Source organism: Chaetura pelagica, unplaced genomic scaffold, assembly GCF_000747805.2.
Source record: "Chaetura pelagica isolate M959 unplaced genomic scaffold, ChaPel_1.0 scaffold3, whole genome shotgun sequence".
NCBI classification, from domain to species: Eukaryota; Metazoa; Chordata; class Aves; order Apodiformes; family Apodidae; genus Chaetura; species Chaetura pelagica.
The window spans coordinates 2,743,806-2,768,429 of record NW_009952974.1 but is presented as its reverse complement, the minus strand read 5'-3'; the positions used below and the strand labels follow the sequence as shown (position 1 = coordinate 2,768,429).

The 24,624-nt window shown below is 39.3% G+C and overlaps 1 protein-coding gene across 5 annotated transcripts in view; it reads right to left on the bottom strand.

Moving 5' to 3' along the window:
* Positions 1-24,624, bottom strand: part of CLASP1 (cytoplasmic linker associated protein 1) — a 156,519-nt gene that overhangs the window by 25,140 nt on the left and 106,755 nt on the right. For 4 of the 5 annotated variants that reach the window (XM_009996037.1, XM_009996040.1, XM_009996039.1 and 1 more), the window contains 9 exons: positions 24,069-24,092; positions 22,933-23,177; positions 19,217-19,280; positions 18,570-18,572; positions 17,572-17,735; positions 16,598-16,676; positions 15,849-15,992; positions 4,093-4,236; positions 2,775-2,881 (listed from right to left, as the gene is read on the bottom strand). In XM_009996037.1, coding sequence (XP_009994339.1) covers positions 2,775-2,881; positions 4,093-4,236; positions 15,849-15,992; positions 16,598-16,676; positions 17,572-17,735; positions 18,570-18,572; positions 19,217-19,280; positions 22,933-23,177; positions 24,069-24,092 — 974 coding nt within the window. The remainder of the gene's footprint in view (positions 1-2,774; positions 2,882-4,092; positions 4,237-15,848; positions 15,993-16,597; positions 16,677-17,571; positions 17,736-18,569; positions 18,573-19,216; positions 19,281-22,932; positions 23,178-24,068; positions 24,093-24,624) is intronic. The other variant, XM_009996036.1, reaches the window with a different exon arrangement.

The window sequence follows — 24,624 nt, the reverse complement described above, 5'->3', positions numbered from 1 at the left end:
AACACATACATCCTACAGAAAGTCAGTACCAACAAAGCCTTGCTGATTAAAATTGAGGATATTGTCCATAAACCATCAGTAATACAGGAAGCAGCTATGCTTAGCACCATTTTTATATTCCTACAAGACACACATGATCCTTTCTACACATAACCCACTCCTCTAATCAGAGCCTCAAGAAAAAAATTCAAAGGAAAATATAACTTTCAAAACCAAACTTGGCATTAAGAACTGGAGATAATCCTTCAACTGTCTGCACTCAGGTTGTCCACACAAGGCACAGATGGACAAGGTAAGTAGGGCCTGCACAAGGAGCATCCCAGGAAGTAATGGGTGCAAACAACCTCAGTACAACCCTTTGGCAATAGGTCCCCCATAAAAAGATAAAGCCAAGTCTAGTTTCAGAGAAGGGCTATACAGAGAAACTGTGGGCATCTTTGCACTGCTATCAGAACCACTAAGGTGTGCTCCTTTTCCAAGTATTAGAGGGAAAAGTCACATTTTACACCACTGATGAATAGCCAATGACAAGTATCTGTAATGGAAACAGGACGCAGAAGCACCTGTGACAACAACTGCAATACTGCAATGTGCCCTGTTTTTCTGAAAGAAGGACAACCACATGGACTTTTCAGAAACAGCTGAATTCTCCCTTCTCTAAGTCAGGACCATGCTCAAACTGTGCTACACAAGACATGTTCAAGAAGGATGCAGTTCAGCAGAGCACCAAAAGCTTCTGCCACCAATTTGCAGCATTTGCCATCACCTTTTCTGCAGGTGGTAAAAATCTGCAGCTACTGCTCAGAGGTCACACACCAAAAGACATAGAACTTCTTCCCTGAATATTTTAAAGGGCTTTTCCAGCAGCTTCCATCTTCAACTATCACTTTTACACATTGCTCCTGAATAATTAAATCCAGCAGGGATGCAGGACACACTTCTTGAAGACACCCAATTTTCTGGATCAACAACTCCAAGAACTCCATAGAAAACCAAAGGAATGACTGTTTTCTAAAGGCAAATCCTGGACCACTGCTCCAGTGGCAGTTTTGGACTTGACAACTTAATAGCAGAATGCTCTGAAATTGCATACTATAGCTATTCCTTGAGAATACATTACATGAGAAGACACACTTCAGTTCCTAAACACAAAATGGTAGAAAAAACAAAGTATGAAGTGTAAGCTGAATGCTTTAATCAATATTTTTATGTGTGTATCCTGACATCAAGAGGTGAGAAGAATGCAAAGACAAACTGAAAAGCACCAAGTGAAGTGGCAAAACACAGTTGTGTCCCAGTGGCAAAACCAAAAAGCATGGTAAAAGATCATGGATTTATAAAACAGGTGCCACATGTAAATGTGGCCAGCAAAGTCACAACATAACCACAGGGCGACATTACAGTTTATAATTTCCCATGTCAGAAATCAGCAGGGCAACAGTGCTCAAGCTAGTCAAAAAGGAAGCAAAATAGTTGGAACCATTCCTCTGAAATTCTACCACTTAATTTCTTAATGAAACCTTTGTGGAAAAGACTCTTAACAGGCAACTTAACCTTAGCCTGCAACATCTCAGACTACTTTTGGATTACAGCAGATTTAGGGGTCACAAAGATCTATTTAGATATCCAAAATTTTCCTCAGGAAACCCCATGTGCTCCTCATATGCTGCTGGAATTGTTGTAACTACTCATTAAAGGCTAAAAGCCTTTGTTTTTCCTGCCACATAGGAACTCACCTCTCTAAGCATCTCTCTAGACAGTTTAGCAACTCATGACAGAGCTGACTAGCAGATTTCAGTGTAAATTATATATTTATTGGACTATGAAGTGCAAAGTCCTGCTCCAATGTGTTCCCTTCTGACTCTATGATAAAGGGAAGTGACCTCCCATGTAGGGTCAGGGCAGGCAGACAAAAGCAGCAGCTTTTAAGCTTTCCCAGCAGCTTTTAAGCTTTCCCAGCATAAATCAAAGCTTGTCCAGGTAACAACCCAATACTTTCCTCCAATATTTCTATGGTCCCAGAGCACACTGTTTAAATTCCTATCTCCTCTAAGTTGTTATGATTCAAAAAAATGTACATTCCTAATATCCAAGAGTCCATATTTGCTCAATAAAGTTTTGGAGTCAACGAATACATATAAAGGCAGTACCTGCAACTTCAGCAAAACACCTAGTTGCAACAGACCTGCTGTCAAAAGGCCACTGTTCTGCTAGTGAGCAACCAGGAAAGTGATTTGAGAGGTGTTGAGCACTGAAACAGTCACCACCTCTGTTCTGCATCCTCACAAAGGGTAAGAAAGGAATAATAGATGCAGTACTTCCCTCGGCAACACAAGCACTGCACAACAGTCCCACAAATTACTGATCACAAGGGCATATCTAAAAACCAGACAATATGAAAACTTTGACCTAAAAATCATCACATACTTTTGAGATGTTTGCAACCTGGACAAGAACTCATTTCTAATGCTGCCATTTAATATTGACTTTATTGAACCCACAAATGTGATTCTGGAGAAGGAAGGCCTAGTTATGAAAGCAAATTAATATTATAATAAAAGACATTAAGGTTACACAGATACCATGAGGACTGGAACAATGAAGTCAATCACCAACCATGTATTATCATGTTCAAACCATGTTTCTTTGCAGCAATCTACTGTAAACTTGTAGTCCTATTTTTGCTTTCAAAGTGAGTCATATTCTGCAAATGCATACTCAGTGTTGAAATCCTTTAATCTTTTGCAAGTAGTTTAATTAGCTTGCCACATTACCTTGGAGACAGTCCACCATGGGAACAGTTGGTAGGTGAAGTTAAGGGGCTGGTTCTGCTGCTGGAGTGCCGGGAAGGAGTTCGACCAAGGGTATTGCTGGGGGAACCCTGGCATAGAAGCAGGAAGACAGGGATTAGCAACGTGTTGCAATGCAGACAGGAGTGAAGAACAACAACAACAGGTCCAAATATTGCCTTTGTTTGTGCTAGACAAGCTTAGTGCAGTTTTTGCTTCCAGCTCTTGACCTAAAACTATGCAGCCATAGTTCACATAGTCATTAATATGTTCTGGAAGGTGTTGCTCCGAAGATCAGGAACATAACCTGCACTTTTCTACAGAACCTGGAACTTTAACTGCACAACACACATGGCCTGCAAATACTGCCAGAAAAATGGTTTATCAACCCACCAAGCTACCCTGCTTCTTAGACACTATTTTCCAGGCTCCAAAGTATGCAGACCATTACCCTGGCAGTTTAACAATTTAATTACACAGCTATTTTCTGCATTGTCTAAAGCATTCCAATTGTACTTGTTATGAGCATAACTAAGCAATCTAACTTATCATTTTTCCACTGGCCTGCAGAATCATTTATACCACAGTAAAATTAGTAAAAATTGTTCCCAATCAAACAAGATGGAAGGGACTAAAAAATCCAGTCCATTTGCCTGGAAGCCTAAAAGTGCAGCTCCAACTTAAATAAAGGTCTAGTTCTCCCTATGGAAGTGCAATGATGGGAGGGCTCAAATTCCAGCAAATTTCACAAGACTTCCACCACACAAAAAAGGTAAAAAATACCCTAATCCTTGCTGCTCTGGGAGTATAAGTTCAGAAGGACACTTGGATTCTTTTCTAACATATTCCTTCAGAGAAATAAAAATACCTAAGAGCTTCACGTAAAACCAAAACATAAGGTAACAGGTGTAGACTGAGGAGACCTAGTAGGTCACATTAAAAATCCTGCAAGTTTCTTAGTAGATCTGGCTAAAACAAATCAGGATCAGAAACTCTGTTTTAACCAGAAAATCATTACTGGCAGGATTTTCAAATGCATCGTCAACTTGAAAGCACAAACCCCACCAACTTTAATGTGCTTCTCAACAATTTTTACTTTTTTCAATCCACACTAGTTATGACTATATTAAATTTTAAAATAACTGAGTTTTTTGTTTAAACAGTCCCTATAAAAGCAACATCAAACAGAAGCCTCTGTTGCCATCTTGCTTCAAGACAACAGCTACAGATAACTCCTGTTACAGCTTATCAATAAGCTGCCATCTTTGGGGCTCTGCTGTTGGCAAGGACAAGGGCCTCTCACCACGCTGGTGTTACTGGAGTTCTTGAGGTGGTTGTGCAGAAGCTTGGTAGCACCATCCTGGAATGTTTTTGGCAAGGCACCAAGTAACATGGTAAACTCGGGAGTGTTCAATTCGAAGAGAGAAATCAGGACTATTTGTGCTGCCTGAAAAGAAAAACAAAGAAAAGACCATCAGTTTTTATTCTTTGAACAGAGTATGCACTCTGTTGGTAAAGATTCTGTCTGTGAACAAGGTCAGACTCTCATACAAGACAAATCTTCTTTGTAGTGTGTCATAAGGAATTATTAAGTGCCATACCAAACATTTTAGCTCTTTGACCTTACAATATACTTTTATATCATTGCTTTCTCAGATCTGAATTGTACAGCTATTCACAGCTAGTGACAAAAATCTTACCATTGTCCTGTCCAGCACATACTTGAATAAGTTACTGCAAACATTTACAAGAAACAAACAAAACCAGAAGCTCAGACAAGTATGAAGAATCAAGGACTACAATTTGTCATTCTCGTGCTTTCTATTTTACATGTGAAAGGGACTAGTTCTTTTCCCACCCAACTTCTTTCTAACAATCTAACAAGTTTGTTTCACCAGACAATCCCTCCTTCTGTTTTTCCACCTCTCCTTGCAAGTCTCACTATTGAGGCTACTCAGCAACAAAAAGCTCCAATGCAAGTGGAAGATCTACTGGGATGGTGAGAACCACCTTTCTCTCATCCATGGAGAAGTTAAACCCCAGATTCCCTGAACGTAATTATTGAAACCAGGTTACCACTGAGACAATTGAGAATTTTACTGTTAATTTCAGTGGACAGGGTTTGCCCTACCTGCCTGTCAGAACAGCTGGCAGAGCAGGATTTCCACTAACTCCATTAGCAAACATACAACATTGCATACCCTGAACTAAGAGAATGGAATCAAATGGGAATGAAAGCAGAATAAATCACAGAGTGCAGAACTGCAAGAGTAATTAACATCACATGTTGCTAACTGGACTTCCCCAGCAGCATAAGCCCCACATGGATTGCATGGACTGTTTTTCTCCCCATCTTTGCCTTGTAAATATACAAAAACTTAAGTTATTACAAGAACAAGAAAAATGAAGCAATTATGAAGGACCTCTGATAATCTGCAGCACCACCTTCTCCAAGATGGGTATAGCCATTGAAGTATTAACCTCCAGAATGCATATCTGGATACAAAACAAGAGGCTTGGGCTCACAAGTAAGAAGCAAAGCTACACGTGCTCTTAGTTTGGAATAGCATACATACAGGCTTAGGAAGAGCAGACACCTGCCTCTGACCCTCTCTTGAACTTTCTAAAGCTTCCTAAAAATGAAAAAAAAAACTTTAAAGAAGGTAAAATATTCAGTGCTGTGATTACAAATGAACTTAGTTCATCAATTCAAAGAAGGGATTTCACTAAGCAATGTGTTTGAAAAGTTGCAGTAATTAAGTGTATCTGCAGTTCCCTGTGAAATGGAATTCTTTAACAGCTGAACTTGGGTACACAAAAACACTTTCACAGTGAGGGGCCAAGTACCTCATAGTTTCAGTGTGCAAATTGTAAATCAAGCTTTTCTGTTCCTTATGCTATCAGCCCAAATTTGCAGTACCACTGCTTTGTATATAAAAGTATCTTCCATACATAAAAGTTTGGTAGCAACATCCTTTTCATATGGCCAAAGAAATGGAGTCACACCACACTCAACAGGCTTCCAAGGACTGCAGAGAACAGGTCTTGAGACTCTTCATTCCAGACAGATCATGCTGCCTCCTGCCAAATCTCTCACTGACTTGAACAGAGACAGCATGTTAGTGTTCACTTCACACTAAAGGTCTAAGGATGAAAGAAATGGGGAGATAATTTTCCCCCTGGCTGTCTCAACTCCATACTCTACCCTCCTCTGACCTTTAGTTTTGGGCAACTCTGCCATGAAGCCTGCCTGGAATCCCACAAGGATGTGTATTCTGTCCATTTTGATCCAAGAACTTTTACGTTTTCACCAGCATAGTATTTTCTATAATAAAATATTACTGCAAACAAGATCTGAGAACAACAATCAGCATGTTGAATCGAATACAAAGTGATAAGTCATGCCAAAGCACATTCCTGTCTGTGAATGGCATGCATATTCCAGATGGTTAGGAAGTAGACATGCAGATCTTCTGTGTCAGAACAAGCAGACCTCAATGAATATGAAACTAAAACAGAGGAAAATTGACCAAGAAGGTTCCTCGGGTTGAGAGATTACTCAGACTACAGTACCTTGAGATATCACCTGGCAAATCAGGAGCTGCTCAAGTGTGAGGTGAGAAAGGATCAAAGATATCTTTGTCCCACATATCTCCCATCAATGGGTTAGAAATAAGATCATTCTTGGAGACCTCCCATGTAAACAGGCATAAGAGCACATGTTCTCTGCCATGTGACATTCTGGATGTACCTTTCTTGTCTAACAGAGGGTCTAAGATGCATCTCATAGATCTGAGCAAAGTCTTCGTCAAAGCTCCACCAGGGACTTTATGATTCTGCAGCTTCACTTTGAAGCAGAGTTCTCGCTAGTACAGTTCAAGCCTAACACACCAACACTGACAGCACAGACACTGCGTCAGACAGTGCAGAGCACTGTTCAGTGCAGATACAGGAGCATCTGAAGGAAGCTTCAGCTCCCAGAAGTCACTTAAATTTTGTCCCAATTTTTGTTTTGGATTTAATGAAAACAGGACTGTGTCCACTTTGCACAAAATAGAGCTTGTCTTTAGGAGTGTCTGCCAGTATTGTGTGTACCCAGTGCTCTTCAGTAGCTTTGCTGCTGCCTGCAGACAGGTCATCAGGCTTTGAATGAAGCCCTGAACAGTTGCTTGCATGGTTACACAATCTCATGTGGCCTGAAAGAAAGCAGACTTATAGCCCATGCTTTCCTGAAATAAAGCCAAGTAACACTACAGAATGGCAGTGGTGCTCCACTAGAGCTCTCAAAAGCAACACTAGAGCTACACGAGTTAACCTTGGCTGTGTTTTCTTTAAATAGTCCTTAGTCATCCAACTGCACTTCTCCGTTTATTTCAGGCAAAAGCCATTATTTGCAAGTTCAGTCAATTTCCTACTTAACATTTATCATGGAAAGGTCCTGGTCTGACCTCAAAAGCTGGAAGGTCCATGCTAGCTTAGAATCCCATTTATAAGATGTTCCTAGTTTCACTCTGGCAATACTTTCAAGTTTGAATATGGTTAGTTTTATTTCAGTAACAAAACATCAGGACCAGCATTTCTACATCTGTCTAATGGTTAGGTCTGGACACATCCTACATTTCATTTACTCAGCACACATTTATCTAGTCAAAGGATATCTTCTACAGATAATGTTTTTAAGAATTTTACCTCTATGATTTTCAGTTTGTGAGAAACCAGAAGACATTGTCATCATGTCAGAATCACCAGTAATTTCTCAAAAACTCAGCCCTTGTTTCATCAGATTACTCAAGGAGTATATAAAATTTAAAACAAGCAGTAAAAAACTTATTTCTGTACACAGTGAAGAAACATTCTCCATGCAACACTCATGCTTGATGATATATAGTTTGAAGAACTGTAGTAGTATCTGAATTTTCCCTTGCCTTTGTGTCCGTTATCATTAGTGTGGAACACTAATCCATCTCCTTTCACTGACATATAACATAGACCCTACAAATAATCTAATCTTAATGAAGGAGTTCTCTGCTGGCTTGAGCTGGAGGAACTCCAGTAACTCCAGAGCCTATTTCAGGGGGAGGGAGGGGTGTCTGGCTCCACGTCAGGTTCTTGAATTATTTGCAATGGATTGCTTATGTAACTCCATTATTTTCCTCATAACAATGTGGCCAGGGATCAGGTTCCACAAGCCAGTAGCAGCTCCCAAAGTTTTAGACTTTGGTCAATACAATTCATGCTGTCCAACAGTGACAACTGCTAAAGGGACACAAATGCTTCAGAAACTTTATTTTTTTTTTGTTTTCACCTAAACTGTGGGGTTTGGCCAAATCATCAAAATACCCTAAAGTCTCTTTGAAGTGGTTTGGACTTATTAAGCAAAGAGATCAAGGCTAACTGGAAACACCCATTTATTCTAGAGAGAAAAGGTGGTTAGTGACCTAAGCTTAATACAAGTGCCTTATGATTGCTGGTGTCACTGGTCAAACAGAAACAAACAGAAAAAGCAGCTAGTGGCCTGAGCTGTATGAAAGCAGTTTTCAAGTTACTCCAACTTCCATTGGCGATGGACTCAAAACTGCCAGCCCCACAGAAGGGAAAGCCCACTGACCCCAATTGTTTGAGTGATTGCATCTAGAGAATTAACAGAAAAGCACACCAAAGCCAAAAATTACTTCAGACACACAGTTTTTCAGGCTCCCAGTCAAGGTCTCTTCACACAGCTAGACAGTTGAGACTGCAAACAAGATTAGTGTGGTTAGTGCACACAGCTTGTAGTCTACCTGTTTACATTTCTCTTCCAAGTTTCCTTCACCAGGCCCTGAGGAAGCTGTAGTTGTCCTAGCTGGCAAATCCTCACCCACCCAACTATGCATGGTCTGGGTTTGACAAACAGGAGAGTTGATATTATTTAGAGAAAGAACATATTTCAACCAAAACATCGAAACAGTACACATGCTATCTTTTTGCAAAAGAGTTGAATGAGTTGCTTTCTTAATTTCAAGTAAAAAAGTAAATATTTTATTTACCCAGAAGTGCATTCCTTTCAGCAGAGGGCAGCCAGCACTGCCTCAAAATAAAATTCAGCCACAACTCTCAGGCTTACAGATCATCCCTTAGTTCTTCTACAAGTATTTGCTTTAGCAACCTCCTGATGGTCTCCATGACCACCTAAACACTTCTGCTGAGGTGCAGAGCCCAGGCAGTGCTGCACTGAGATGGCATTTGCACCTGGCCAGCCAGAAGTAGGGGTAGAGGTGCTTTCACTGTTTTACACCTATCCTTCAGAAGTCTTTAAGTCCAGAAGAAGCAGTTAAGAAACTGCAATCTCTTGACCTCAGTCCAGGCATCAGTCTGATGGACCAACACAGTTGGCAAATGCCTTTTATCACATCTGGGGAAGATCCACGCTAACATCTACTGACTTCTGACGTAGTTGTAACTCTGTATGCATCACCCAGTCAGAGGCAAGTGTGGTTTGAATAACTGATGTCACACTGGAACAGAGAAACGCTCCCTCTGATGCTGCTTTGCATGATACTGAACTGCAGATCAAATACAGAGCCATGACATGGAGAGGCAGCAGTGACATATAAGACAGCTTGTATTAGCACACATTGGCACAGGGCAACACTTCAATTCTCCAATGAGCACAGCTGATGTTAAATTAATTAATTCACATTTACTGAGAGTGTTTGCAGGCTCTAAACCAATGCCATTTAAGTGTACTTTCCAGTAGACAATTACATGTTAGCTGGCATTAAGCTAAGAGACTATCTACCAAACCTCCTGCTTGCTCCTTTTTCAGGTCTAGCATCAGATGAGCATGGACATTCAGATTACTGGTATGGTAATATGAAGCACAGTGGCTTCACCAATTCACACATAATCTAAGCATGTTAGCTTGACCATAACCTTTTAAACACATGGTTTTCCCAAAAGACTTCTGTTAGAATATGCTGTTTACATTCACATCCTGAAAAGGAAGAATTTGTTTGACATATTTAAATACAGAATTGACATACAGATCCAATTCACATTGCAATTGTGTTTTACACAGCACACAATGTATCATGAAAGGCTTTTACAAGTCATGGACAGTTGTATTATGTGTGTCAAAGGCATCTCAAGTAAGTGCCAGCAAAAATTGTTATTACAAACCTGACATGATCTAAGGCTGAGAGGCAAGTTCCCACATAAGCTAAGGAAAAAGAAAAGCTACCAAAGCAAGATGGTTTGTAAGGAAAACATGCACTTTGATCTGCATGGAGTTTTGAAATCCTAGAATAAGAACAGCAGACGTGCATCCCAGTGCACAGAAAACAGCCCATGGACTATTTATCAGATGGTTCTACAATGCATCATGTAAATATCACCTCTAATCTTAATTGTCAAAGTAGATACCTCACCTGTATCTATGTAGGTATGTGTATTTATATAAATGGCACACGCATACAAACATATTATGCACAGACACATAATATAAGCATGAGTATACACATTCTGTGAAGCAATTTCTCCTTATCTCATATTATCACGCACTAGCTCTTACTGTATTGAAGAAACCAAGAAAACGTGCTTATATTTCCCACCATTACAAATTGTTTTCAACTCAAAGGATACTAGAAGGCTGTATAAAGCAAAGAGATTTATTCTAAGGAAATCTACCCCAGCACCTTGTTTCCAACAAGCGCGTGATAATTTTCTGACCACTAACATTGGGAAAAGCCATTTTCCTTACACTGCGTACACTACAAACATTTGGGCTCTCCCAGCTCTCTAGCACCAAATCCAAAACAAACACAAAATGACTGCTACTATTTTGGAAACACAGTTAGGACACTGAGATCCTTTTTGCTGTAATAGGCTTAAATCAATAAACACTGAAGTCCATGAAGTGCTGTTTTTATTACATTACACTGTTTTTCCTACCACTGTGTTTAAACACCTGAAAGGAATTCTGGTGTACATTTAGGCTGAGTTTGACTTGTTTAGGAATATCCTTTGGCTAAAAGGCTGACCTCAGCAGTATGGACACAGTCCTATTTAAGACTCCATAAGCCTGAAATGAAACCCTAGAGGTCAGGTCCTCTGGTAACTTGGCTCTTCATGGAGTCCATGAGAGACAGAGATCTGGTGTAGGAATATTGCAAGAGTTCTAGAGAAACCTCTGACCCAGAAAGGCAAGAGCCTGCAACTGGGGAATATTAAAACAATTTGCCATTCAAAAGTATTTCTGCAAACATCTTTGCCACTGCTACTGTAACAGGCCATGACCAACAGTATTTATTGCCCAAGACCAATAAAGATGAACTATTTCAGCTAAGATTGTCTGGGATTACTTTTACAGAGAAGTTTCTAGTCCCAGAGTTGCTCAAATCAGCCTGATACTAATGGAAAACTAATGCTCCAGGAGAGATTTTAGAGGTCTCATCACATCATGTTGCAAAGGAGCCCAATTTAACTTCCTTAGAAGTGTTTCCTTTCCTGTCTCTCACTGTCCCCCTCCAGATGTGACAGCTTAATTCAAACTTGCTCTGGGCTTCATTGATAGATACAATTTTCTTATCAAAGAGACATCATCTATATGATGTCTAGGACTACTAGTTAAAGAAGCACATGCATCTTCATTGACTGTTGGAGCACATGAAGAATTTGTTGACCTGCAGCTCTCTCTGAAAGCTCATATTCCAGTATTCTTCAGAAACATTTTCTCAATTAAGTAGTCTTAGGAAAAAAAAATTCCCAAACTTGTTTTCTTTGGACATCTCTAGATTTCAATTGCAAACTCATGCCAGTCCAAGGAGGGCCCTACCCCTGGATAGTCTGAATGGGACTTCATGAAAGTCACAGTAACACAAGCACTCTCCTCGGGTTTTTGATTAATCACAGAGGTTCCATCTTCCTACCAAGTCCCATCCACTGTCTGTTCAAGGGCAGGTTGGCCAAATTCAGTAAGGAGTTCAAAGTAGTTTTCTCAGTTACGTGACTGGAAGGCAGAACACGATGGACACGTGACATGAGGCTGCCCCATAATCTGTAAAAATGCATTAAACTTGCAAAATAAAACTCCTGTAGCACTGTTTTACCAATGGAGAAGCCAGGCAGGACATCTGGCACAACAGAAAAATCTCCTCTGAGATTAGAAGTCCAAATGATGATCAAGCAGTACAAGATCTGTTATTTATCATTAAGACCAGAGTCTGGGTGACTAATAAGATGGTGGGCGATGTCACTGGCCCATCAGCTCAGAAGGCCCTGCTCTCCTTCAGCTCGTGCAAGCTCCTTCTGCACACAGCTCCTCACAGACTACTCCACCCCCTCAAAAGCTGAGCACTCATGTTTAATAAAAGTTTCCATTCACCTGAGAGTTGGACATGAGGCTTCTTTAGGCTTTGGCTGGAGTCAAAACAGAAGCCTCATTTTAATTTCCATTCTCAAAGTGATGGCTCTTTTCCAAGATCAAAGTATTTTCCCATGCAGAGCCCAAGCCTGTCATCCAAATTCAATAAGCACTTTACCTACGTAAGGATTGCATAACATCTTTGCTGGCCATACTTGTGGTAATACAGTGAAGTTACTGACTTCATGTCCTCAGACCAGTCATTACAGTATTTGTGTTGCCATTTTGTGTTACCTTTTTGTGTAGCAATTAATTGGCTTTTGTAAAATTATTTCACCAAATTTTACACATTTTCCAGAGAAAAATCAGAATTAACACACTATTACAGAGAATAAACCAAGGCAGAGGAAAGTCAGGTGCATCACACAAGGTTAGACACTAACACAATCCACACTGGAGCTGTTATCTGAAATCCTGATCAGTGCCCTGCCCATCAGTACATCCTGCTTGAGGAAAAAAGCAGCAAGAGAGCTGTACGTGCAGAAGTGACCAAGAGGTGCTCTTCTTGAACTGGCACCACATCCCATCCAGGTCTCTACACAATTCTAAGTGACCTCTTCCTACCCAGTGGCTGTTCCTCAGCATGGAGGACAAACATCTTTCACCTTTCTTCTAGCACTGCTTGCAGGAAGTCAATCCTAACTTGAATGCAGGGTAAACACCCTTAAGTATTAACAATCTTAAAAACAAGGCAAATATTTACCCATAACACACTGCAGATCACCTTATTTTAAACATAAAGGTTGACGATAATTTTGACTGTACATAGTTCATGGCTACTATCAGCAGCTTAAATGGTTTCTGCCCTCAGAGGGAATCACAACGCTTGGTCAATGACACTGTAATATCAAATTCTATGTTCCTCAAAGTACGTAATGATTTTCTTGTGATAACCAAGGTTGTTTAGCTACAGATATAATTCTCTATGAGAACATGAACTGCTTTATGCCCACCAGCACTCCCTTTGCCTGAATTTCTGATTTTGCTAGCTATAAAACATGATCTGCAGTTCAAGCAAAGTTTCAGACAGGTGAAATGTGCTCATTACGTGCACTCAGCTGGTGATCCTAAGAATATGCAAAGCTTTTAGTAAAAGTATTAATTTTGAAAAAGGTTTTTGGACTAAATGCCACTTTTTTTTTCTTCTCTATTTTACTCCACTGCCTTAACAGTATGGGCCTAGGATTTCCATGACCATCACACATAGTTAACAGCAGTTATGGATGATCACTAATAAATAAAAGGATAATCCCACTCCTGACTGAAAATATAATCTATTTCTTGAACAGACACCTTGATTGCTACCATAGCATTTGATCTGCACAATTAATTGCCAGGACCACACAGCAGCCACGTGCTGTCCCCACAGATGCTGCTTGCATTAAGGTAACGTTAAGTAACTCAAATCCAAGTAAGAACCACACTGGCAGCAAGACTACATTTCTTGGGGGAAAGAGTCCCCTTCTTGCAGGAGCAGATTTGTTTGTACTAGTCTCAAATCCATATTCTACTGAAAAATTACGTTATTTTAAACTTCTTACAAACCTCTTGTAGTACTTCCATCATTTGAAGACTGAATTAGTTCTCCCTTTCCCCAATAATCTCAACTGCTGTCTCCATTTTTAGGTTGTGATAAGGTTGACAACACATGGTTTCCTCTGCACTTTGAACACCTCAGATCATGAGGGCCACCATCATACCCTCCATGAGGGCAGATTCTGATAATCCTTAATTTTAAAAGGTACTTTTTTCCCCAGTTTATAGTCTCCAAAAAGGAGGACAATTTTTTAATTGTGTACTTCAGAACACTTCACCTGTCTGGGTTGGCCCTTGATAATCCAGTTCGTTACTGCACAATGAATTTATTAGCCTGTTAACTACAATCCTGAGAGAGATAATGGACAATGATTGCTTCTTCTAAAGCTTGTGGTTTGTACTATGTTCTTAATAAAATCATAGTCCAGCAACGGTATGAAGAAATATAGATCACCTGGGTATTCATTTCTAGTAGCCTCAGTTAGCTTAACTATGTAATAATTTATTTGGAAGATACAAATATCAGAGGCAAATCCAAGTCACATGCAGGTTTAATAAAAAGAATTTAGATTCATTACTCTTATCAACCCCCAAAGCACTTGTTCAGGTGGAGTTTGCTGGAAGCTCTGCCAGAGCTCTGTGAGTCTTTGAAACAGATTAAAGGATGGACCCACACTGTGAACACCCACTCCTCACATCCCACAGCTTCACAGTCAACAACCAGTTTTTCCAGCTGCTGCAGATATTAACTCAACTCTGCACGTAGCAAGGATGACCCCTAATGGTGGAATATTTCTTCTGCTGAGCAATATGCAGAGATTTTGCTTTCCAATGTAGATTTTTACTTGAATTAAAACTCCCTCTCGCAGACTTCCAGCAGAGCAAACTGCTAGAGGTTTATTTGAAGTGCAGAGAAGCAGTTTCTTTGCCTGCTTAATTCTTTCTGACTTTGTACATGGAAGCATTAAAATGGAAATGCACATCACAGATCTAAGGCCAGGATTTAGTCATTTTTTTCTGAAGAAAACTATCTTGTGGAAGCAAATTCTAGTCACACTGGTTTGAGTAATCCCTGCAGAAAAATCTTCAGAAGAGGATGAGATTTTTCTCCAGATCCAATCAGCTGTATGCCAGAAAGCAAACAGCATGCACCCAAAAAGCTTCTCTGAAGCCTTGTGTCTGCTATCAGATGATGCTACAGTTGTAGCACGTTTGATACCGAGTGATCTTTTCATCAGAATCAAATAATCACTAATAAAAAATATTTTATAACTTTGGAAATCAGAATTACATGTTATTCTAGTATTGATTCAACATTTTCAGTGCTTGTAGAGTGTAAAAATGTCACAAAATTTTTATATTCTGAAATGCTTTTTTTGGTTGTTGGGTTTGTTGATTTTTTTAATCCAAGTACCTATCAAAGCCTTTAACCCCTAATGGAATCTACTTCCACATCTGGGCTGTGAAGAGAAGGTACCTAAATTGTGTTACAGATGGCAGGGACATAAAACTAAGTCTCATTTTTCTCTTGGGAGAGATGAGTATCACTGTCTGTCCCATTTTAGCTCGCCTGACACTTGCATCTACAGCAAGATAAAGAACAAGGTAACTTTATTACCCAGGCATGACCTAAATGTGTCAATTTTTTTTCCAGGTTGAGATAAACACACAGCTCTTAAAAGAAGAGAGTTGAGAGCCTCTGGCAGCTTACTGATTTGTTTACTTTCTTTAAATAATATTATAACACAGTTGTGCTAGATTTCTTTTGAATTTACAAAGCACAGAGCTTTCCCCTAAATAAACAAAAAGCTAGAGATATTTCCAGACTGCTCAAGAAAAAGCACATTTTCAAACTATGATCTTTTTTACACAGCAATAGTAATTAAAGTCACACAGCTAAGTATCTACTAGAAAAAAACACAAAGACATTATTTGGAGATGTCTCTGTACTCAAGAGGCATTTTGGTTTGGACAGTAAGGTTTGTAAAATCCATTTTATCAAACTCAAAGCTAAGCACTGGAATTTTCATGACACTTATGACAACTTTTTGTTGGTGTTTTGGCTTTTGCTTTTGTTTTTCAAGACCAATAATTACTGCAAATACTTCATCATTCTGACTTACCTTTCTCACATCTGAGCTCTTTGGTTCAGTTGTCCACGTTATAATTCTAGATACAGCAAGTCTTGTTTCACTCGAGTTCACAAAGTCTGTTGGATCCATTTGTCTTGCCAAGGACTCAATATATTTCAGGATGGCAACTTTCACCTGAGAAGTGAAAAGGGATTTGGTATCACAAGCTGGCAAAGATGGATTTATCCCATAATAAACATATACCACTAGAGATTGACCAGACCTGTGTCACATGGGGAAAAAAATATCCCTATGACGTGTCTGTGTCATACTTAAAAAATCAAGAGCAACTTCCTACCCAGGATAAATTGTGTAGTGAGAGTCTGGAAAGGTAGAGCAGAACTGATGTGAAAAACTTGTCTGCTTGTGTGTCTGCATGAGCATGGCAGTACTCCACCATGCTGTCTCCACCAGCAGTTAATTGTTGCAGATGCATACACAGCTTTTGGTCTCAAACCAAAACCAACGTCAAGAATCTTCACTGTCTAAACTTCACTATGATGCATTCCAGTGTACCTGAAGCCCAACACTTACTGACTTGTCACAGGGCCATGTTTTAAATATATTTAGAATTACTAAAGTGGAGAATGAGAGAATTAAAGTTGCTGATGTGATTTCTAAGCAATGCAGGTACTTACAGTTAGTTAGCTTGTCATGAGTTCTGTGCTTTACAGTATGCTTGACATGACAAGGTAAGAGAATCATGTTGATGCTTTAGTGAAAAAGGTTTTGATACTGACCTTCAGGTTTGGTGTTTGGGTCTGATCTACAATAAACCTCATCAGAATGTTAAACTGTTGATCAAATGGAAAAGAATCCCTGTCCAAATAAAACAAAGGCAAAAATGTAGTGCACATACAGAATTTTTCAGGACTAAATTAACTTGATACATTAAAGCTTCTTTCTCCACCTGCTCTCTATACACTTATCCAGCTTTTGGCAACACCTGCCCACTCCTTCTTCAAGCTGTGCTTTGTTCCCTTATCTCTAGCAACAGACTGCTTTGTCTTTTTCTCAGAGTTCATACCTGGTTTTGATTTCTCTCCTATTTTTCCATCCTCTATCCTGTTTTCTCCTGGATTACTACTACTTCTTTCTTAATTATTCCATTTCCAGGATGAGCTGAATTTTTTTTAAGTGTCCTGTGGGGGACATCCTTAGAAAAAGATCTGGACTGCAGAATTGGTGTGCACATCACACTAGTTTTCAAGGTCTTTCTTATCCTGACATTATCATTCCTTGCTATTCGAACACAAAATATACTCTGAATTTCATGCTAAAGCACCATGTGTATTCTGAACACTGTAAATATATAATAAAGAAAAAACCTGATACCAAAGCCATCCTCAATCATCTATTAAGGGAAATCCCATGGGACAGGGTGCTAGAAAATAAAGGAGCTCAAGATAGCTGGTCAACATTCAAGGACCACTTCTTCTAAAGAAAAAACCTGATACCAAAGCCACCAAAAAGCCAAATCAACAAAAATAATCAGTTACATGTTTTAAACATTATGCTTTAAGTTATCTATTTACAAAAGAGACAGGCTCTTTTAATTCAATGCTCAAAATATTGTGACATAACTTTTTTCTCCTTTGGTATTCATCAAGGTCAAGCCCTCAAAATATACAGCACTACTACGTTTCTAAAATGTTCCATCAAATGCCCTCCTATAATCCTGCAAAAGCCTCCATAACATTGGCCTTCTGAGTACCTGGTGACATCCAGGGCTTTTTGAACTTTAGCCTGCACAGACCCCAGCAAGTCTGCTCCCATCTTCTTTAGCAGCTGGGTCAGGAGAACAAAAAGCCAATCTTGCAAGTCATCTTTATGAATGATGATGAAATCAACCAGAGTTTCCAGAAACATGCTGAAGACCTACAAACAAAACAAGTGTCACAAAAAGGAATATTATACTCAAAATAAAAATAATCAAAAGGGAGGGGTCTACAGTGAGTTTCAAGATGATTTTGTTATAGACAGTTTCATGAGTGTATGATTTTAGTGACTACATCGTTCTGAAAAAACAGTAAGACAAGAAATGTCTAACATGTGTCATATTAAAATACCACATGAAACAAATGAAGGAAGGGGAAGAATAGACTTACTCTCTGTTGTGAATTCCACGGCAAAGCAGGCCATGCAACAAAACAAACCACTCGTTAGCACACATAGTGATCAAGGCTGGTTGTTCAGATGCAGTTTGTCAACAGATAAAAGATGCATTCATTGAAAGTTTACATTTTCTTCAAACACAACCTCTCCTCAGCAGTTACTTCAATTAGCATATACCTTAGGTCACACCCAGTCTCCTCACTCAAAGTAAGTTTATATACAACTAAGTTTACATATGTTGTAGCAATAATTAGATAAAAGCAGTGCAGATGACAGATCACTGCTGCCAGAGGACGTACTTGAGCCCAGTGAGCAATTATCCCTCACCTTACTCAGAAATTGGAAGTATTTTGCAAACAAATGGCTACAACTATTTCCACAACACATACTGAACCTTTCAGAACAATATTAAGATCTTACAGGCAGGAACTATCACACTTTGTGAGGCCTGTGGAACAGCTGGTCCAAACTATAATTATGGCCAAGAATGCATGCTTTGTGCATGACCTGTGACAGGTGACAATGCCTGTCCAAGAGATTTCTACCTGACAACCATTTTGTAAAACTGGTTTACCAAGTAGTGTGAAGTACAAATACTCTCTCAAACTACATTTAACGCAACTGCAGATGCTTTTGCCTAGCCATTACTGGTTGCTCTCAACCAGCAAAACTCCAGAGAAGCATTAAACTCCTTTTCTTTCCTTTTTCCCTACTCCTGCTTACCTGTCAACAGAAGACCAAGAAAGGTATCTGTAAATTCATGCCACAGCCTTTAACCTCAAAAATCAGTGTTACAAAGAAGGCAAAGTGGCTATATTCAAGATTTGATTGATGATATCCAGAACAACATTCTGGTGAGACTCCATACTGCTCCCAGGTACATACAATACACAAACCCCAGTGACCATGATGCTGAACTATGGCTCATTACCTTTCATGGACCTCACTTTACTGTCTGTCACCAAGACAGTCCCTAGAGAGGTTCAGACAACCGAACCTCTCACTCCAGGAGCTGATATCTAAAAGGCATTAGGTAGTTCCTTGGAAAGCACAGAGTAACCACTTCCTAGCAAAGAGACTGAGATGCATCCCCTCATTGTAAAACAAAAAATCAAGAAGATCTAGAAATGCCAGTTCCCCCCAGCAGATGGCAGGGGTAGAAATACAAAATGTTCACCCTTGAACAGTGTCAAATATGCACACACAGTAGTGCAAGAGAGTGAGCCCCACCTTTATGGCCTTACCTTGCTGTGAGGGTCAGCAAACATGCGAGTAAATATCTCACAGAGCCTTTTTAACTCGACACGGCTAAAATACATAAATAAAACATGGTATTAATGCAAATATGCTCTAGCTGCAACAAAAAAGCTAGTAAATATTAACAGCTGAAAAATCTAACCTTCTGTATTTCCATGTGACTTAAGAAACACTTTGAAAACTCTGTATTGAGGCAAAGCCTTAACTGGAATTCAAGTTTAGCTGCAGGGATCACCAGCCTTACATTAAGAAATCTAATAAATGTTTTTTTCAATCAAAGCCAGACACTTGCATTTTCTGCTGCTTCTATTTTCTTCAGTACTCTGACTTGCAAAAGACAACTTGAAATTCACCTCTTTGGGGGTTATTAGCTTTCTATCTATACCAAGGTGACCAACTGATATACACACAGGTCTTTGCAGCTTAGGAACAGGTTTCTCAAGCCTCCTTTGTGTCAGGGAATTGAAATTTTCAAGTAAAACCAGAACTTTCATACTGTTTGTGCAGATAATGATCTTAAATATTTTGTACTAAATTCTCAGTAGCTTCAGCAAAATCAGTCTAGAATTGTACTAACAGTTACCAGAACTGTGAAGCCTGAGAGCAGGCACACTGAGGAGGCCAATATATAGAACTGGAAGACAGATTAACAAGTGGGCAACATCATAAGTCAGAAGATACTTAGATCAAAGCACAATCTTAGTGTAAATTCCTATTCCTAAGAAATTATTAGATGCTCAGGAATGCTCTTTTTATGCAAGGGGAAAAAAAGAATGATCACTAAGTGCTTTTCATAAGATACTGAGTTAAGAGTCCAATGCAGAACTGTTTGGTGCCAAAGCTCTTATTTGCAGTATTGCAAACACAAGTCTTAGTTTTCCTGCAAGGCAAACTGCCAAATAATGCAGAGGTTTTGCTTTTCTATTGTGCAAACAAAACCAGAGCAAATCAGTTAGGTGAAATTTCCTGCAAGCTATAGATGCAATTAGGTATTTTCCACAATTACTATGAAACCAGAACAATTAGAGAAATGCACATGGATTGTTCAGAGAACAGCCATTCAAGTCTTGACTATAGGTACTCTTTCCAGAAAGATGTTAAGTCTACAATCTACCAGCTTATCTTCCTCTCTTTCAAAGCAAGCTTCAAAGCCCAGACCAGAACACACTAGCAGTCTGCAATGATTTTGTTAGTTTGTTTATAAGTAATGCAGGACTCTTTTTTCCAAATAAACCTGCACATGAAAGTCTGATCAAATTTTAAGAAGGTGCAAAACCAAGGGTCTTAAGAGTTTGATGTAGAGGAAAAAGTCTTTGTAATGACATCTTTTCAGCTTCGTTCAGAATAAGGCTGCAGAGTCTCAAAATGACTACAACAGTCTCCTGACTTCATGCAGATTGCAGCTCTCTGAATGACCTCCTATTTATTCCTCTAATGAATCCTCTTTCTGGACAAAGGTTACATGAAGATAGCAAGTATAAACAAGTCTCTTTCTAAAAGCTCAGGAGCTGAGGTAATAATCTAAAGTACTAAACTGAAACAAGCAGGGGAAGAACATTTCCTTAACAGACCTGCTGGCCTTGTTTTATTTAGAAGACCTTATGGGGGCCCTTAGAAAACTAGGCCACATGAATCTGTACAAGACAAAGATCAAGTGTGTGCCACACCACTTCCCATGTACATCTTTCTGGATATGTAAAGGCCAGGTAAGATAGGATCAGCCATCTTTCAGTTCAGAGTACTAAAGAAAACCACATTATTGCCTTTTATTAAACTTGTGATACTACAACAGAAGATACCAGATTTAATTAGAAAACAGACAGACTTGCCCCTTGGACTAATGACCTTGATGTTCTCCAAGATGCCATGGGAACAAACAGGATGATAAAATCTAAATTATTAGAACAAGCATCAGATCAACCCTGAATCAAGGAGGAAGCAGACCAAAAGCAAACCAAAAGGAAATAGAGAACTAAAAACAGTATCAAATAAAAACAAAACAAACAAACAAACAACCACCAAAAACAAAACCTCAAAAAAACCCAACAGTGTAGTTTCTGTGACAGGTTTATAAACTACCCAGGATCAAAGCTAAGTAAATGTGTTAGCTTAAGGAACTAGTAACAGCAGTACAAGTTCAAACAGTGCAACCAGCAGGGCTGAAAACAACAGTAGAATTCTACTCGTATTTTGGCTAAGAACTACCGGTCTGGATAAATAGCTGGATAAATAACTGGGTAAATGCTGTCTCAGCATTTTTTCCCTTAAACTGTGCACAACAGCACCCAAACCCTTGGTTATAATCCTCACACAACTTCATGGCAAAAATCTTAAGTGTCACTCAACTTTTTCATGCAGGTATATGAAGTGCCAGAGTCTTTCCAGACAGTTTGTTAAAATAAAGAAAAAGACAGCATATATGTAGTAAGTAAATTTTGAAAGACTTGTAAAGAGATCACATCAAAAAGCATCTGATCTGGAGGCTCTATCCATATAAAAAACCTGCACCACATCACATGAAGTGCTAGAATTTTGTTTTATGACAGCAAGAGACTAATGTCTCTAGGCCTGCTCTCAGTAAATTTTCATTCAGCCTGTTAAAATGAACCTTCAAATATTTTTAGCCAGTGTGAAGAACCTCTGCAAAGTTCTTCAAACAACAGAAACAACTGCACAAATCCAAGTAGGAAGGCAATGAACCGTACAACCACCACTTATTAACTCAGCCATAATATAAGTACATTATATTCACAACAGGAAAATAAAAATGTTGCAGGTATTTGTTATATTCACAACAGGAAAATAAAAATGTTGCCTTGAATGTTATCCAAGGACCTAGAAGGTAAATAGCTTTCTTCCAACTGCTTTCACCATAAAGTAAGGGTGAAAAGCCTATGCCCTGAGAGCCAGTTGACTAACTAATGTGACCTGTGGCCATATGGAACTTGCACATGACTACTGGATAATTCTAAGATCTATTTTAATGTGGGATATGCCAAAGGTGTTTCAAGGGTTCATGTGGCTTTCAGCAAGAGAAAATGTTCTGCCTCTCCTACCATAAGCAAAGTACCAGAGTTGCACATCTACTTTATTTCCTTAAGAAACTTCCCTCTAGATTATAAACATGACCATTTATAGGAGACTCAAACTGCTAATACAAGATTTTTCAAGAGTTACAAGTAATCCCTCTAATTATACCTAACACAGCCTTCATAAAGAGTTAAAGTATACTCAACATACTGACAGCATCATCTGATCTCATCTTTGAAAAGGCACACACCCTGAGTCATTTTAGAGTAAATAAAGTGTTTGCTTCACCCACTAAGTTTGTGGGGAAAAAAATATTGAAGGTTCAAACAGACCAAAGTAAAATCACTACCACACTTTGAGTGCATTTACATCACCATCATTGTGGGAAATCTCACTGTGCTGCAACAAACACCTACTGGAGGTGTTCATGAAACATTAGAAGGCTAAGATAGCAGGCCACCCGAGTAGTGTCCACATTACTGCTACAAGTTCAATACAAATTATCCTGATGACATAGCAGAAATCTTTCAAAAGGAATTAAAGTCTGACATTGTGGAGACTAAGTCTTCACACCTATGAAAGATCCTACCTAAATAAGACAGGTAAATATTACTGAGTTCTGACTAAAGCCAACTCTCATGCATAACTGACACTACAAAACTATCAAGGTCACCTCAGAGTCCGCTGGCTTTTCAGTAAGTTCTGAAGACCTATGAGCCCCTCTTTCCTTTCTGACCAGTTGGAGCTGGCACAGTGGTTCAGGACTTCAGCCACATCCTCAGTCTGGCGCAGGTAGTGAGGAATTCCCCCGTTCCTGGAGCCATAGGAGCGCTCCGAGCAGGCGCTGGATGCATCGCTGTTAGCATCGTCATCAGAATACATCCCATAGGGCTCATATCTCCTTCTCACTGGCTTTTTCTGGAAAAGGGGAAACTCAGGCTTAGTAAGTTACATATAGTTACATCAATGCCAAAAGAACAACACTATCCGTAACCACTAGAAGGAAGACTAACACTATTGTTATAGTGATTTTAAGATGTCCCCAAGTGCTGCCTGCTTAACCCTCCCTGTAGGGCAAGACAGATCCCATTGACTTCAATGACACTATTTGCGTGACTAAGTGGAGCAGGACCTGCCTTGCCCAGTGGAATTAGCTACTGGCAATGAAATTTGTTGTTTACTGTAAATATGGTCAGTTCCATTGTTAAAGATTCTATGATGATACAACCTGTACTTCAAGGAAATAAAATAAAGGAAGAAAGAGCTGAAGGAATCTGTGCTGGCATGCACAGTCACTTCAATATTGATAATGAAGTGACTCTAGAAATGCACTCATATATAGGAGATACTTTCTGTTCATTTGGGCTAGGATTTTGACGGGCTGCTAAGGGAGTTGATTGAGTACTCAAATCCCACTCACTTCCACAGCCTGGCATTAGAGGACCTGATTCCCTCAGGTACATCTTTGACAACCTCAATCCTTACATAATGGACATTAGAATAATTATGGTAGCTAAACAAATTGTATGCTACCCTAAAACACAAAGTCTTACATGAATCTTAACAGAACAGAATTGATAAGACAATGTATCTGAAAATTATCATCTATATACTAAAGTGTTTGCTACAGAATTCCTTCCAGTGTCTAGTCCTGCAGGTCCTGGGATTTGAGAAGTCAGCAGAGTTTTGATTCCACTAGGACTGCAGGATCAAAGCGTAGAAACTAAATTAAGTGCAGTATCATGGGCATTAGCAACAGGGTGGGGAAAGTTGGAAAGTAGAAATAAAAAGTCAAGAAAGCACTAGTACCTTGCTCCTGGAGTCTCCTAACAGCTGTAGGCAGGAAAATATTGAAGGGTGGGAAAAAGCATAGAGAATTATGTCAGAAGCTTATGTAGGGTTTGTTTGTGCAACAAAAACGCATAGCAAATGTAAAATAAAAAAATACAGTTTATGCAAAATAAAAGTGGGTATAATAACACCTGCCTTTACCTCCTGCCTGTTGCACTACTCATACAAGCTGCAATTTCCATTAGTGAGCTCAGATATGAGATTATCTGTTAATGTGTTTTTTAATAACAGATTTATATACAACTCTTCCCTTACTTTTCAGAAACTGCTCTGGAAGATACCAGAGTTTTTGGTAATGATGTATTTCCCCAGACATTATCAGTAGCATTTTATTTCAGGGTCTTGGAAAGAAATTCTGATGTCAGGAAACCACTATCTACAGGACAGCACATTTAATCAACTTCACTTAACCAAGTTCTCTTTCAACCCACTGTTCTCACACCACGCTTTTTTGAAGCTTAGCTTATTTTAAGTCTCCCCGGCTCGCACCCCCAGCTTAAAGGGCTTGCTAAAC